Below are 17,579 nucleotides of genomic sequence, written 5' to 3'. Positions count from 1 at the left end.
GAACAATGTCTAAACGCTACTGAGTTGTAATTAAACTATAAACAATATGTGTACCTCATCTTGTTTTGTACAGAATCTAATTTCTAACTCTCGAAATGTTTTTACTTAGACCTTCGACATAAGTTCTACGCTCTGATTTCTATATCTATATTATAGCAATTCATTACACTTTTTCTCAACATCAACTCTTTATTTATAGATGTTGAAGGGTTGTGTTTGAAGTGATGTATCCGTTGGTTAAGAGTCGTGTCCGTTGTGAAATGACGTCTTTATCCACTTGAACGAACGCGTTTCTTGGATTTTCAGCATGTGTTAAATGCTCTTGGTGAATTTCTGCACTTACCGAGGATAGTAATCCACGGCCGTGAATGACGTAGCACTGAGCTGAGCGATGGACGAAGGGGAGAATTGGTTGTACCGCGCGTGTCGCGGCCGCGGGTCTGGGATCCACTGTCGCGGCCCGGCAGGTTTTCTTACTTCTTGCTTTCGTTCGTGTCCTCGACTTGGCGCTTTCGATTTACGTCGTCTTTGACTCCTTTTATAGGGCTTTTCTTCTGTTTTAGATCCTTTTTCGTTCCTATTTGGATTTTACCAAATATTCAAGTACCTTGCAAGAAAGAAAGATATTCGAAAGTAAAAGTAATCTAAACAGATATAAATAACACAAATTCGTAATAAAAATGATGTAAATGTTAATGATATTTTAGGTATATTTTGGGCTTAACAGCAATGCACTCATATTTGTTGCCTGTATGAAATTTTTCATCATATTCTTCCAGAAGGTATAGTTTGAACCGAAGAATAGGGGAGGCCTAGTGATAGATAAACCCTCAGGTAGAATCTGAGTTGTTTCATTTCCTGGTAGGAAACGAGTGTTGTTAACAGCCATAGTGGGGATCAGCTCAAGATAGTTTTATCTTGTGCGTTGAGCTACTAGGCTCTGATACCACTTGTTGGTCCCGTGTAATGTGACAAGATTAGTTCCAAGGGAGGGGGTTAGGAACTATTTTAAAAATTTCACGTTAAAGCTGACTTTTTTTTCTTTAAGACTTTTACTAAGTCTTTTAGCACAGTGATACTGAGTAAGATCAGAGGCAAGTTTAGTTAACTGGTAACTAAATCTGCTTCTGTTGAGAGTCAGGAGATAAATATTAAGTCTATTCCTGAACTCAGTGTTCAGATCATGTAACTCAGTAAATACGTTTTACGTTTTACTAGGCACAACACAAAGCAAGTAAATAAGGAGTAAGGGTTAGAAAGATATTACTCAGCAGACTTATCCTAGTTCGGCCTCCTTGCCTACGTCTAGTCCCCGGAATCCTTCCGAGCTTTTGAAATCCACTACTGAGCTCTTTCAGGTAGAGCACAAACCTCTTACAATAGTCACTGAGTATACAAGAGTACCTTCCGCTATTCTTCTACTTAATACTATCTCTACTACTGAGTGTTATAACCGAGCAACTCAGTGTCTCCTTCTATTCTCTAGAATTGATAAAGTTTTTGTTCTAATTACATAGAAAACTTTAGGTGCTAAACAATCTAGACTTTTACACAAGATTTGAATGAGTGTAAGATTTCTCTTTTGCTTGCTTTAGAGACAGAAACTTCAAGTAGCTATTTGGTCAACGTTTGGACTTGGTTGAAGATCTGGATCGAATGAAGCATTTGGGAGGACTATTTATACTGACATATGAGGCACCAGTTATTTCAAATTTTGAAATAACCGTTGGAGGGAAACGACGCATAGTCGCTTTCACTTGGTCAGTGCTCAGTGCCTTCGGCCAATAAGAACATTGCATCTTCTGCCTTCTTCAGTTGCGAGTACGTCTGGTCGGTAGGCGTCAGATTATCCCTCTTCTTTTGGTAAAGTCTTCCTGACAGCTTCCTGTGTCTTCTGAAACTTTCTCAAAGTGGAACGACTTTGTCTCGAAGTTACTGAGGTCAACTGATGACCTGTCTTCTATCCGTTCGACTCAGCAGCTTCGGCATGAAGCAATTGAGAAGGGCTTCTCGATCCTTCTTGCTACTGGGCTTTGTTTCTTCCTGCTGGGCCGCGTGGCTTGACTCTGTTGACTTGGGCTTTGACCTTCTCTTGTGGGCTTTTGGGTCTTGATCTTTTAATGTCTTAAGCTCTTATATTTAAATAACTCATCATTGAACAAACACATTAGTATTAACTAAACCAAAGCATTTAAATTTAATGTGTTAGAATAATTTATCATGGGAATTTAAATCTAACTTAAATAATTTTGTCAAATCAAAATCATTGTGGAAATGTGTTTCAACAATAAGTAGTGGGGACTACACTAGTAATGCTTTGTCAGAAGCCTTTCTTTTACCGTTGGAGGCCGAGGTTCTCCCATGGATGGGGGCTCTCTCTCGGATCACCTAGATTTTGCCCGGGTATCTGGGTCTCTTGTTGTCTTCGGTCTTAGGCGCTGGGTCCTATGGCTTGTGAGACGGATCTGACTGCTGAGCTACTCTAGATAGGGCTCCATGGTCCAGGAGTTTGTCAATCTCCTTTTGCAGCTGATTTCAGTTCCCTATATAATGTCCCGAGGACTTATGGTATTCGTAACATTGTTCCTTGTCCGTCCGGGGCCTGGATCCCTTTTCTAGTGGGGAGCTCTGCACTTGTCCGACCTTGCATGATGGTTGGGGAGTGTTGTATTCAGAATAATGTATTTCTCTTCCTGAGGATTATTCCGGTTTACTCACGTGATCTGCCTCCTTCTTTGAATGATAAGGCATTGGTGCTTCATCCTCTTACTTCTTGCTCCGTCTCTAGGTTCTGCGGGTTGTTTACCCTTTTCCTCACGTTTGGAATCGGCCTTAGACTTGTCCTTCTCAGACTCTTCATATCCTAGCGATTGTTCATAGTTGTCATATCGGACGAATGTTTGTGCCATGGACATGAGCTCTTCGAAAGACCTTGGCAGCTTTCAAAAACACTTATGCTTGAGGGGCTTGTATGAGGTCCCCTTTGCTAGGGTATCATGCGCGACCTCCAAGTTGAGGCTCTTGACTTGAGAGGCAAGATGATGGAATCTTGAGAGGAAGTTTCTAAGTGGTTTGTGGGCCTTTATAGGAGGCCATTAAGATCCAAACTGATTTTCCTGACTTTGGTTGTCGCCGCGAATCTAGACAAGAAAGATCCTTCAATAGATCAAAGGAATCAATCAACTCATGTGTGAGGCTGTGATACCACTCATGGGCACTGCCTGAGAGGGTTGTGGGGAAAACTTTGCACATTATATCCTCAGCCTCTGAGTAGAGATTGATTGTGCTCATGAAGGAAGCCACGTGGTCATTGGGGTCTTCAGTGCCTGATAAAAAGGCTAGCCGGAGGAGTCTTCCAGTCTCTCAAGAAGTGGGTGTTAATGATTCGATGAACTATGGGTGTTTTACTAGAGGTGACATTCCCTCCTATCACTTCATCCAAGGCGCGCTTGTCGAGGAATCATTGGATTTTGGATTCTAACAAGTCTTCGACCTCCTAGAGTGCCAAGGTCAGAGCTAATTGGTCGCCCGAAGTTGTAGTCTGAAAATAAGAAAGATCGATAGAGGTCTAGTGTGGGGCTAACGAGCGTGCTGAGGGAGGTTCCTCTAGTTGCAGTCAGATTTTTAAGGAAGGGTCCCTAGGGACACATCGATGCACATGTTAGTATATGGAGTAAGAGAGAGTTTTATTGCAGAGAGAGATAGAGAGAAGTAAGCATGCATCTTTATTGGCCAGTGGGAGTTCCTTTTATAGAGTGCATTGGTTGGTTGTGGGCCGTTGCCTTGCTTTGTGATTGCTGGGCCTTAACCCGTTGGATCATGTGGTTGTGCATAATTGGCTTGATGTTGGGGTTTAGTGTCATATAGATAATTGTTGTAAGATAAAAACTATTTATAAATGAATTATTCAGTATCGTTTGTTTTATAAGATATAGTAAATTAAACTATATAAAGGCATTAATCTTTTATCAGAACTAGTTAAGTTAAATAAAAGAAATCCCAAGTTTATTTAAGTGTTCATACAAGCATGAAGTGAGACTAAACTTTATAATAAACCAATAAACTTAAAACAACCCCAAGCCAAGTAATATGTTTATGGGATTAATGCATTGTTGTTGAAACTTGCAGGTAACAGTGTTTTCTGTTATGAATAGAGAGCTGATCTCACAAGCTTTAGATATGGAGATATCTAGACAGTTATATGTATCCGGTGAAGGGGTTCATTAGGATTGGGGACTGATGCTCGTAAAATATATAGCAGTTAATAGGACAAGTGTATCCTATCGCAATAAGTAAATATTGTGCTAAGCACGAGATCGAACCACAAAGACTATTTGTTATAATTAGTAAATCTACCTAGAGTGATCTAATTGTTTAGAGGGTTGAATAATAGTTTGGGTTTTGAATAACTAATTAAATGAATTAAAACCAATAAAGATAACAAAATAAAGTGAACAATTAACAGGGTAGAAGGTGAATTAATGGATGGCACAATCTAGGATGAGGAATCCTTTGATTAAATCCTATGTATGGGTTTAGGGAGTTCAGATTTATGTTTTGCCAGTGATTGACGGTAATTGCCCTAATAAGAAAGACAAATGTGTACAAGATTTATCTAACCTATTCACATGCATTCGGGTGACGGCTTGATTAGGCATATACCCTAGGTCATGCAAAGCATTAGGTTCTTTGGCAACTATGGCTAAAGCCGTAGCCCAGCCACGAAGCCGCACTCCTAGTGGTCTCTAGCGAGGTCAGGTTTACACAGATTCAGCATAGATAATTCCATGGTCAGGTTCTTATCTATCTATAATCCTATCTTTGTCAGGTTTATAGGCATTAGGCACAATATATACATAAAGCGGGCTAGTTGATCGTCATCGAGTCTCATTCTAGCAATAATCCTATTCCTGACAATTTCAAGGCATTAAGCATGAATAAATTGATCAATCAAAGGTCCTAGATCACTAAGCATACATAATCATATAATCAATCTCATCCCCATCCCAAATTGGATGGGGATTAGTTCATAGACAAACCAATCATAGCAATAGGAAAATAGGAATAATGGAAAACATCTTCAATAGGTTATAAAAGTAAAAGATAAAAGAGAGAGATATAACTCTAAAACCCGCTTTGTCGATTCCGATTACAAAATAGAAGATCACGAGCTTCTCCCATTAATTGTTCTTCAACAAAAGAAAATAAAAACTGAAATAAACCTAATCTAGAAAGCAGGAAAATAAAACTAAACTAAAAGCTAAAATTCGATATTGTGGCGGCCAAAAGAAAATAATGAATGCCCCCTCAAAGATTAGGATTAGCTCCCTATTTATAGAGTTAGGGAGGAAACCCTAATGCATCAAGGGTGAAAAAGACATTTACAAAGTGTTTTAATGGGCTTCAGGGCCCGATCCGCGGATTTCAGGAAGGGGGAAGGCGCTGGTGCGCCTTTCCCCGCCTCATCTCATCGAGACAAGGAGTGTCCTGATGAGACGAGGGCCTGTCTCGACGAGACAGGTCCTAATTGGGGCGATTTTGCTCCGACTTTTATCTGTTTAGGTCCCTAGGCTTCTGAAATTTGCTCTAATGGTCCCTGACGAATCCCAAAAGTGCTCCGACAGTCCCTGAATTGTCCGGAAATGCTCCAAAAGGCTCGGGTCTGGTTCAGAAATGCTCAAATAGGCCAAAAAACACCCGAAAACACAGAAAATGCCATAAATACCAGAAATTACTAATTTTAACTAAAAGGTAACAAAACGATAGTAAAATTAGAAGGAAATAAAGCAAAAACAAACTAAAATGATCCTAAAAACCTTATACAAATGGGAGCTATCAACATCCCCACACTTGGATCTTGCTTGTCCTCAAGCAAGATAGAATCCAAAACAGTGAAAAATCAACAAATAGCTCCCGTACAAAAACAAGAATCCACTGCACTTTATTATCCACAACAGTTCAAACTACTCATTTTGCAATTAAAAACATAATGAACCTCAGACGAGTCTCCAAAACTGATTATTTGGTTTTATCGATCAACACTTCATGAAAACGAAAGAAGAGAACTAAAATTGATAGCTCACAAGTGGTCACTCTAACGCTCAAGTGTTTGGGTGTAAAATTTTTTTTATTTGTAGACGCTATACATTTTATTACACACAGTGGTCACATTGGGATTGCATCATCCATCCGATCAAAATTAATGCATTAAAATTAAACAAGATCATAGGTCTTTAAAGGGTTGTAACATGGGCTAAAGGTTGGGGTAGGAAAAAGGGAATTTATAGGCAAAAAGTTAATGACTCAAATAGTTAAGATTTTTGCAAAAAGGACACTAAATTAGGGAGCTATCAACCACCTCCCCACACTTAAATCTTGCTTGTCCTCAATCAATTCAGAATCCAAAAGGGACACTTTTCCGCTATGTATAAGAAGGTTTAAGCTCAATGTTGCTTTTGTGATTCAATGAAGTATTCAGGAAGCAACTAAAATATAAGCACATCTTTTATCCTTTCCTCTATAATTTATTTTTATTTATTTTTATTTGGTTTTTAACCTTTTTTTTATAGAGGGGAAAAAGAATGAAATTCAAATGGGTAAAGGTTGCTTCTTCTATTAAAATTACAACCTTTTAATGATTGCTAGCGGGAATTTGAAGGATAGATGTGTCTAAGGATTTATCAAAACTAAATTGAGTCAATTAACTTGGGTGAGAAAGGATATTTAAGAAGACTAAGGTTTGTAACAGGGTTGATCAAAGAAATGGGTAAATATAGGCTCAAAGGGGCTTATCTGGTGGAATTGTTAAGAGATTTTGGTTAAACAAAGAAATAGGCTAAATTCACAAAGGGCTATACCTAGGTTGCCTAATCATTTCAAGTTTAATAGAAACACACAATTCAACCAGTATTGGATGCAATTCCTATAAGCACAATGACGATAAATGTAATCCCACACCTAAGAGATCAATTGTTCCTAAACATGAGTCTAAAATATTGATCTTTCTAGCTCTAACTCACAATTTAAGGGTTATTTGTATCAATCCTAACCTCAACTAACGATTCGTTCCATGTCAATACTGGTTGAATTGTGTGTTTCAATTTTAGGCAAACAATACTCTTTGGAGACTCAAACGTTGTTCAAGATTTTTACGCATGCATAAATTTCATTTAGAATGTGTAAATTTTTAAGCGCATTGTCAACTGTATTGTCGGGATAGCTAAATGTATCAAATTCAACTGCCTAGGATTCTTTTTATTCCTAGAATCAAAATAAAAAGCAAACAAAAACATAAAGAACGAAATCCTAAAATTAAAACAAAAACATGCAACCTAATATAGAAAAAATTTAAAAAAATTAAAAACATGCAAATGGCAGAATAAAAAATCATCCTATCATATTACCTCATCCCCACACTTACAACATTCATTTACTTCCAACAATACATAAAAGCAAAACATAAAGTGCAGAAAAGAAATATGATAGAAAAACTCCCTTAGGGGTGGCTGTCAATCCAACCCCGAATGTCCGATGCTAAATTGTTCAAATCCAAGCGGAAGTCCTGAAAATCAATCTGGCGTCGGTGAGTATTCCGGTTATAGGGTTCTGCCAATAGAAAAAAGAAAACAAACATAAGAATAGAGAAATCAAAAGAAAAGAAAAAAAAGTTTAATTTTTTAATTTTTTTTGATCCGTCCCGTCGAGATGAACAGTGTCTCGACGAGACGAGGCGAGAAATTTTTTTTATTTTTTATTTTTTATTTTTTTTTTATGTCTTGACGAGATGATACGAAAAACCCGATTTTTTTTATATACAAATTTAAACAATTATTTCAACCTATTCAATTTACACAGATTATAATCGAAATAGTCCCCGGCAACGGCGCCAAAAACATGATGGTGGTGTTGTCGGGTATTTATAGATTTAATCTAATTATAAACGAAATAGTCCCCAGCAACGGTGCCAAAAACTTGGTGCTCATAAAATATATATCAGTTAATAGGACAAGTGTATCCTATCGCAACAAGTAATATTGTGCTAAGCACGAGATCGAACCACAAAGGCTATTTGTTATAATTAGTAAATCTACCTAGAGTGATCTAATTGTTTAGAGGGTTGAATAATAGTTTGGGTTTTGAATAACTAATTAAATGAATTAAAAGCAATAAAGATAACAAAATAAAGTGAACAATTAACAGGGTAGAAGGTGAATTAATGGATGACACAATCTAGGCTGAGGAATCCTTTGATTAAATCCTATGTATGGGTTTAGGGAGTTCAGATTTATGTTTTACCAGTGATTGACGGTAATTGCCCTAATAAGAAAGACAAATATGTACAAGATTTATCTAACCTATTCACATGCATTCGGGTGATGGCTTGATTAGGCATATACCTTAGGTCATGCAAAGCATTAGGTTCTTTGGCAACTAAGGCTAAAGCCGTAGCCCAGCCACGAAGCCGCACTCCTAGTGGTCTCTAGCGAGGTCAGGTTTACACAGATTCAGCATAGATAATTCCATGGTCAGGTTCTTATCTATCTATAATCCTATCTTTGTCAAGTTTATAGGAATTAGGCACAATATATGCATAAAGCGGGCTAGTTGATCGTCATCGAGTCTCATTCTAGCAATAATCTTATTCCTGACAATTTCAAGGCATTAAGCATGCATAAACTGATCAATCAAAGGTCCTAGATCCCTAATCATACATAATCATATAATCAATCTCATCCCCATCCTAAATTGGATGGGGATTAGTTCATAGACAAACCAATCATAGCAATAGGAAAATAGGAATAATGGAAAACATCTTCAATAGATTATAAAAGTAAAAGATAAAAGAGAGAGATAGAAATCTAAAACCCGCTTTGTCGATCCCGATTACAAAATAGAAGATCACGAGCTTCTCCCATTAATTGTCCTTCAACAAAAGAAAAAAAAAACAGAAATAAACCTAATCTAGAAAGCAGAAAAATAAAACTAAACTAAAAGCTAAAATTCTACAATGTGATGGCTAAAAGAAAATAATGAATGCCCCCTGAAAGATTAAGATTAGCTCCCTATTTATAGAGTTAGGGAGGAAACCCTAATGCATCAAGGGTGAAAAAGACATTTACAAAGTGTTTTAATGGGCTTCAGGGCCCGATCCGCGGATTTCAGCAAGGGGGAAGGCGCTGGTGCGCCTTTCCCCACCTCGTCTTGTCGAGACAAGGAGTGTCTCGACGAGACGAGGGCCTGTCTCGACGAGACAGGTAATGTCTCGACGACACAGGTCCTAATTGGGGCGATTTTGCTCCGACTTTTATCTGTTTAGGTCCCTAGGCTTCTAAAATTTGCTCTAATGGTCCCTGACGAATCCCAAAAGTGCTCCAACAGTCCCTGAATTGTCCGAAAATGCTCCGAAAGGCTCGGGTCTGGTTCGAAAATGCTCAAATAGGCCAAAAAAACACCTGAAAACACAGAAAATGCCATAAATACCGGAAATTACTAATTTTAACTAAAAGGTAACAAAACGATACTAAAATTAAAAGGAAATAAAGCAAAAACGAACTAAAATGATCCTAAAAACCCTATACAAATGGGAGCTATCAGGGACCCGACTTGAGATAACATGATGGATAGATTCATCCGAATGTCACATGTTCATCTCAAATGGTATTAGTAGGTATAAGTAATCCTTAGACTCAAGTAAACATTAATTAGTGATTCTGGATTGTGGAATGTGGTGCTTAGACTCTGTTCAAGCACGATCCACTAACAGAGGGGACTCTAGGGTGTGTGAGGCAAGCGTTGGGTATCACATGAAGTAATTATAGGATAGTTAATGTTAGATTGAGCATTCGTCACTCATGATAAATGGGAGATATATCCATGGCCTCTTGTGAAGAATTAACTGGAAATCCTTGCAAGGTGATAGGGTTAAGAGTAGAAATGGAGATCTTATTTAACCTATCTATTCAGAGTTAATTCTACCTGGACAAGTAAAACAGACGTCTCAACATATTTAACTTGACATATTCCATAGTTATATATTCGTCTAAGGATATAGCAGATGGATGATCAAATTATACTAGACCTAATGCGGAAAGGTAAATGTCAGTATCAACCTCGCTTCTTATCACTCTGGGGAATATCTACAGTTCTGCTAGTAACAGTCATCGAATTCATTCCGTTATCTATTAAGTTGAAATTAATCAGGTTGAATTAATTCCAATAAATATATACAGTTAGCAGCGGTAAGTACCTAATGGGTCGCACATGAGACTTGGAATGGGAGGACGGAATTGTAATTTAGAGGGTATATACATATGAGCCGAAATTTATGTATTAAGAGGGTTAGATAATTTAATTAATAATTGTAATTTGGATTATGATTATAAATTAAATTATGTGATAATATTAATTAGGAGTTTTAATGTGATTATAACTCTAATTAATTGCCCCTAACATAAATTAATATCTAATCGGGTTAGGATCATTATCTAATTATATTAGGATATGATTTAAGATAATCATGGATATTTAATTAATTATCTAATTAGTAATCATATTCCAAATTGGATTCTAATTTAATTAATTAACTAATACATCTAGGGCTTGGATTTGAGAAGGCTATAAATAACCCCTCTACCCTATGTATTTCGACCAAGCAAGTATTGGAGGCTAGGAATTCTTCCGACATCATCCCATCTAAATTACTCTTTCGTTTACTCTCTCTTTGATATCGTATCGATTCCTTTAGAGGCAATCAATTTAGATTGCTATTCTTTGGTTGATTACTAACCGTTTTCTTTTCTATTGATTTCATTGTTCGTGAAATACAGTTAAGAAGTTGTGGTCTATTGATTTCATTGTTCGTGAAATACAGTTAAGAAGTTGTGGGCACTTCGTTTGCAACGGTAGATTGATCTTCGGAAAAGGTACACTTGTTTAATCTCTCTTTGTATGAAATAACGATTAATGGATCTTGGGAAAGGGAAATAGATAAAATAGATAAAAAAAAAATTATATTTCCGTTGCGCCTATGTTTATCTATTTTCCTTCACTTGACCCATATTCCTCATCAATATCTATATTTATTTATGTATCAATTCAATCAATATAAAAAACACCAAAAAGTTATGTATACTCTGATTCATTTTAAAATCAAGAAAATTTAGCTCCTTAAAATAAAAATAATTTAACTCCTTTAATTCTAGTTTTAGATGTGAATCCAAACTTTTTTGGTAAGTGCAAAGGCCCGTTTGTTTTACCTACTGTTTGCTGTTACGGTTTGATGTTTTCTGTTGGAAAAGACAACTTTTTAGGTGTAAAAGGCAAACAGAAACTCCCTAACTAAACACCTAAAATTCTATTTTTTTTTTTAAATGAAACAAACAAAAGCATGAAAAGTAGCAATCAAATACCCCCTAAAATGAGTTGTAACGATAGTAAATATATAATACATTGGCATTAATAGGTTCTGCTATATAAAAGTTCAATGCATATTAAATATAAAAAATATACTCTTGCATTAAATGTTTGTATGTAGCCCTAAGGACTGCATATATGAAAATGTATTCCATTTTGCACACTTAAATGAGGCATTTTGTATAGTTTATATGCAACTTTTAAGTCAAATAAAAACCAAAAACAGAGAATTAACAATAGTCTTTCTTCATTTCATAAAGTGCTCACCAAATCCATGAAATTGAATACATTAAAACATCAAATAAACAACCCAATTTCACTAGCTTGATACAAAATACATTAAAACAACACACTATCCAAAACACCAACAATAAACTTCCATATCCAGCTACAGCTTGTGTTACTTTCCTTTTTTTCATTCGATTCCCATCATTTTCTGTAATTCCCTTTTCACTTTCTCTTTCTCGTTCCCGTTCCCGTTCCCTTTCCCTTTCATGTTCCATCTGCAATTTACTCTATATATTAGAAACACCGTTTAGTAATATAGCTAGCTCAATAACAGTTCTGTCCATCTCCGATATGTGATTCATTTTATTCTAGTTCTGTCGTCATCCTTTTAAAGTTGGTCTTTACTCAAACCTTGCACTCCAAGGCCACCCTCCTCAGAACCGGGTGGTTACAAGAGTTATGGTAATTAATCCATAAGGTGGACCAGCTATTATCTGAAGATGGCATCAATAAAACTAGCACCAGTTTGTACTAATACTTTTAGAACGGACTAACTAACTAGTAGCACCTATGATATGATTACTCTGTTTGAAGTTCCCTTGAGGCAAAACAGGAAGAAATGAAGGAAACGGAAAACTAAGTGTATATATATAGTTGCAATGCAACAGTTTGTTTACAAGCCACATTTTTGTTTTTATGCTTATAATTAGACTACAAGAAGTATACCAAAACCAAAGTATGCTTTGAGATTATTGACATTCACCAGTCACCTGATACCAACACTAGGGCCTGGACTGGCATGCTTGTTCACTATACTTTTGAAACAATCATTTTAGAGAAACTTCAGAAGCACAATTAGCAACGGACAGATCAGTTGGCGTGCATATGAGAGCTCTTTGCTGTAGATGCCTTAAACTTTGTTCCATACTTACTTGAACCATTTCTGCCAGCATTTTCTTTGCTTTTCCAGATTGATCATCTCCATCTATCTGAGATATAATGTTGCACACTATATTCTCTAGAGTGTCCGCTTCAAGCTCAGATCTCGGATGTGGATTTTCCCTCAGTAAATGCAAAAGAGTTTGTGCTTTTACCTGTGCCTTGGCCGTTCCTTGTACTGTTAGCTCAAGAAGTCCAGGTATCACACCTTCTCTCAAAATTGGCTCTCTATATTTACATCGATCACTCTGGCACATGGTCAGTAAAGCCCCAACTGCGTGCTCTCGACTTTGGAGACTACCATTTTCTAGAATTTCAACAACTGCTAGAACTCCACATTCTTCTGATATCAATGCCGCTCTGCCCTCTTCAAAACTCACTAAGGATTCTATCAGTGCACAACTTTTTTCAGCTATTTTTGATGATTTTTTACAGGTCTTCAGTAAACTAACTAAACAAGGGATAGGATTAGTTTCCAGAAGAATATTGAGATTATCTGCAACTGTTGAAAGATTAGAAATAGCCATTACAGCATCAAACTTGGCTTGTGAACTTCCATCCCTAAGGATTTCCACAAGTAGAGGAATGGCACCAGAAGCACTAATGATTGGTTTGTTAGAAGAAGATGCAGATAGAGTAAGTAAAGCTGCTGTTGCATACTCTTGTAAATGTAAATCCTCTGACTGAAGAAACTCAATTATTGGTTGTAAGGCTCCAGCTTCAACAATGCTTTTCTTATTCCTGCAAAACAGGAAATGATTAGAAGGATTCGGACAAAAACAATAAAAACTCACAATTGAAGAGTGAAATCCGAGTTTTGAACCAATTTTTAGTTTTGGTTGAGGGGGCATTAACTAGTATTTGAATTCGCATTCGCAGTTCTAAAACAACTCAACATACCATTAAACCAAAGTTTATCTGTCTCGAGAAAATCCAAGTTCAAGTTAGTAGTAGGACAGAACTCAACTGCCTCGAAGCAGTTGAATATTAGCAGCATAAATTCAATAACTTGTACAAGTTCAAGTTATTCTTTACATCAAATCAGAAATTTAATTGTGGGGATAAGAACAAGCTAATATTTGAGGCATGATTGAAGTGATATAAAATTGTCACAGTCCAATAATTACCCCTCCATCCGCTCTCTCATAACTCATTACCACATGGAACTTTAATAGATTAATTTAAAATAAGAGAATTATATTTCATATTTTAGAGGATGAGAGATTTAACTTATTAAAAAATATTCCGGAATTAATTAAACTGTAGTATGACACCTTGAAAGAGAAAAAGATGAAAAGTAAAGTTAAAAAAAAAAAAGGAGATGATAAATAAGAAAAATAAAAGAAAGGTTAACATGTGAAGCAAAGAACAATCAAATAAGTTTCAAGCATCTATTATTTCCTCCTTTATTTCTCAAGGGTAAGCTAATTTCTGAAAAGCACCGACACCCCTAAAACACTGCTATCCGAAGAATAATACTATAAACATAACGTGATTCACGCCATGTGATATTATATTTTTGGATCCGGATATTGCTGATCATTTTGAGAACCCGGAAATGAAGAAGAAATCTAGAAAACCCATTTCCCAATACAGCTTTTGAACCCCACCAATCACAATCGAAAATGAGGAAATAACAGATTCCTTCCTATATATGTATGTATGGCATAATTGAAATATTTTTCGACCAAATCCGATAAAATCATATCTTACCTGAAACAAAAGCAGAAAGTTGGGAAACAGAAATATAGTTGAGATGCATCTCCAGCTAATAATAATTATCCAGAAACATTCCAAACGAAAGTAATAATAATAATAATGATTATCGAGAAGAACTCACGTTCAAACAAAGACCTATAATTCTCCAATCACTTCATAAAGCAACAGAAATGAACAATTAAATTGAAGGGGAAGAAAAAGGGAAGGTGCATACTTCTCGTCTTGGACGGCGAGATTGAGTAGCGCAAGGAGAGCGGACTCGTGGCAGTAAGGCGAATGAAGAAGGCGCAACATAGAGACAAGAGGATCAACAGCTTGAGCAAGCTGGCGGCGACACCGTTGGGATGTCTTAGTGAGGCGCCGGATTTCCTTAGCAGCTTCAATTTTGGAATCAAGATCGTCAGATTGGATAAGGCGAAGTACACGTTGTACGGAAGAGATAGCCGCTCGTGGCGTTTCATTTTCAGGTGAAGAATGGCCTCCGTTCTCCCTGCACGCCTCCATTGGAACAAAATAATAGGTCGGGCGGCCGGGTGAAGAGAGAGAGAGCAATAACTTAGATATACGCTGAAGAGAGAGAGAGAAGAAGAAGAAGAGGAGGAAGAGAGAGAGAAAAAAAATGAATGGTGTTGGGGTGACTTTAAGCAACAGTTAAAATTTGGTTAAGTTTGGAGAGAGATGATATTTGATAGGATTAAGATTACGAAAGATGACTATTTACTGTTTGAGTGATAAACCTAATACTAGTAGCTTTCCATTAAGCTAATTTACCTTTACATTTCAATAAATAATAATAATAATAATAATATATGGTTGTCTTGTACACAAAGCTTGATGACCCTTCAACCTTTAAAATAGTTTGATACTTGCATAAAAATATGTCGTAGTTGCTTAAAATATAACCAATTAACTACTCAGTACGAAAAGCAAGTAAATACAAAAAATATATTGCATGTACCTTAAAAAAAAAAATAGAACAACCACAATTAGGATAATGCGGTTCTAATGTTAGAGAATACAAGTTTTATAGTTAAGCAAGTAAACACTTTATTTTTATTTTATTTTGTGAATTATGTAAAATATTCTAAGGTGTGTACAACACATCTTCCGTTTGGGGCTTACTTTTTTTTGCAAATCCAGTGATTAATTGATTCATTTTACACAAGTTAATGGAACTAAATTTTATACAAATTGAAAGGACTAACGGAACACTTTAAAAATTCAGAGGATCAATCAATCTTTTTTGGACAAATTAAGCGGCAAATAATGTATTAAGCCAAAAAAATCACCAACTTTTTAAGGGGATGTTTGCTGTTACGGTTTGAAAATACTGTTTTTTTTAAAAAGTAGATATTCTTTTTTTCTTTAAGAACCTACTTTTAAACTAGGGTTAATACACATATTTGCCCCTGTGTTTTCGCGGAAAAACAAATTTACCCTTAAATCAAATAAACCCACAAAACTATCTCTGAATTTTTCATAAACCTGCAATTATACCCTAATCTGATGGAGCTGCTAAACGGCGATGATATCAAACCTTCTTGTCTCCAAAAATTGTATGACGACAATCAAAATTCATTTGGTTTCTTATTGTTTTCTATTGCTATTGCTTTTGGATTAATTAGGAGGTTTAGACGCAATTTTATTATGTTGATTGAGCTTTTATAAAAATGAATTTTGACCAATCTGTTCTTCTAACTTGCTTTTAATCGAAATTGAATGTGCATATTTTTTTTATGTTTGTGATTGGTTGTTCTTTTCTGAAGTTTTTATGGAGATAAGAAGGTTTGATGTCATCGCCGTTTAGCAGCTCCGTCAGATTAGGGTATAATTGCAAGTTTATGGAAAATTCAGGGATAGTTTTGTGGGTTTATTTGATTTAAGGGCAAATATGTTTTTCCGAGAAAACACAATGACAAATATGTATATTAACCCTTTAAACTATGAAAAGTAAACACGAAGTATTTAAACTATACTCCTAAATCTCTCTCTTAAAGTTAATAGGCAAACAAGAGAAGGAGATGTAGCTACCAAACAGGGCCGGTCCTGGGTCTAGGCTCGGGTGCGCCAGCCTAGGGTCCAAGGTTGGAGGGGGTCCCAAAAAAATTTATAGTTGTAAATAAATACATATTTGTAATTTTTTTAATATATTTTTAATATATATATTTAACCATTGCTTTGTTTTTTTTTTTCATAGTGTCTACCATATTTTTATAAATGATATGGATAGTTAAAGTAAGAAGCAAGTTTCATTTTATTACCTCATTTTAAAAAAAGTTTCATTTTATTACCTTAATTTGATTAAATTTGAAAATTAAAAATTAATTTATATAATGACATGAATAAAAATCAATTTAAAATTTAATAATAAAAAACAATAAAAACAATATCAATGATAACAATAAATCTAAAAAAATTAATAATACCGCTCTAAATAATTAGAGAAAATATTTTCTAAAATAAGGAGAAAAATAAATACATAAAGTATATATTATTACTAGACCTCGGCATGGGCCGGGCTGGGCCGGACTTGGATCGGGCCTATCGGGTTTGTGATCAAATATGATAAGCCCAAGCCCAGACCAAACCCAGTCCAAGCCCACACTAATATAGTCGGGCTCGGGCTCGGGCTCGGGCTCGGGCTCGGGTGTGCTCGGGCCTAAAAAAGGAATCCCAAGCTCGCCCGCCCAAGCCCGTCTATATTAAAAAAAATCAATTAAAATCAATTGTAGCTTTGCATCATGAATAATTAAACATTGCTGCTATTATAGCACATAAATAATTGAAGCTATTGCAGTCTCTGCAAAACCCATAATACATTAGTGCTATTACAACACATAAATCATTAAACATTATTTCACCTTTTACTGACGATCCTTCAACTCTTTTATTTTTCTACACAGCACATTAACATATTTCACAGATGAGAGAGTCGATCTTTTGGTTTTGTGAAGGAGGGAGGCGCTGTTGTAGGGTTTTTAGGGAGGAGACAACTAATTGTAAATTGTAAATACTTATTACTTATTTAATTATCTATAAATTTATATATGTAGGGGTTTTATGGACTCATTTAATTTATATAATTAAATTTATAAATACATATATATGTAACTGGCCGGGCCAGGCCCGCCGGGTATTTACATAGCCCAGACCCGCCCATTTAGTAGGCGGACTTAATCGGGCTTGGGCCGGACCGAGCCTAACACTAGTTTTATGTGTCCAGGCCCAGCTAAATGGGCATGGGCTCGGGCCGGGCGGACGGGCTCATCGGCCCATGGCGA

The 17,579-nt window shown here is 36.2% G+C and overlaps 1 protein-coding gene across 1 annotated transcript; it reads right to left on the bottom strand.

Annotated features, from left to right (window-relative positions):
• Positions 1-12,260: 12,260 nt before the first annotated feature.
• On the bottom strand, positions 12,261-14,949 carry LOC136202746 (vacuolar protein 8-like). Its single transcript, XM_065993590.1, has 2 exons — positions 14,513-14,949; positions 12,261-13,320 (listed from the first exon to the last, which is right to left on the bottom strand). The coding sequence occupies exons 1-2, from the start codon at positions 14,800-14,802 to the stop codon at positions 12,468-12,470; spliced, it is 1,143 nt and encodes a 380-aa protein (XP_065849662.1). The 5' UTR covers positions 14,803-14,949; the 3' UTR covers positions 12,261-12,467.
• Positions 14,950-17,579: the final 2,630 nt, after the last annotated feature.

Source organism: Euphorbia lathyris, chromosome 1 (genome assembly GCF_963576675.1).
Source record: "Euphorbia lathyris chromosome 1, ddEupLath1.1, whole genome shotgun sequence".
NCBI lineage: Eukaryota > Viridiplantae > Streptophyta > Magnoliopsida > Malpighiales > Euphorbiaceae > Euphorbia > Euphorbia lathyris.
This window is presented reverse-complemented; position numbering and strand designations above follow the sequence as displayed.

What these genes read in the sequence shown, in the direction of transcription:
- LOC136202746 (XM_065993590.1), bottom strand. Translation starts at nt 14,802, where the DNA reads ATGGAGGCGTGCAGGGAGAACGGAGGCCATTCTTCACCTGAAAATGAA. An exon ending in CTCGCCGTCCAAGACGAGAA is followed by an intron (nt 13,321 to 14,512) that starts GTATGCACCTTC and finishes CCTGTTTTGCAG; the next exon opens with GAATAAGAAAAGCATTGTTG.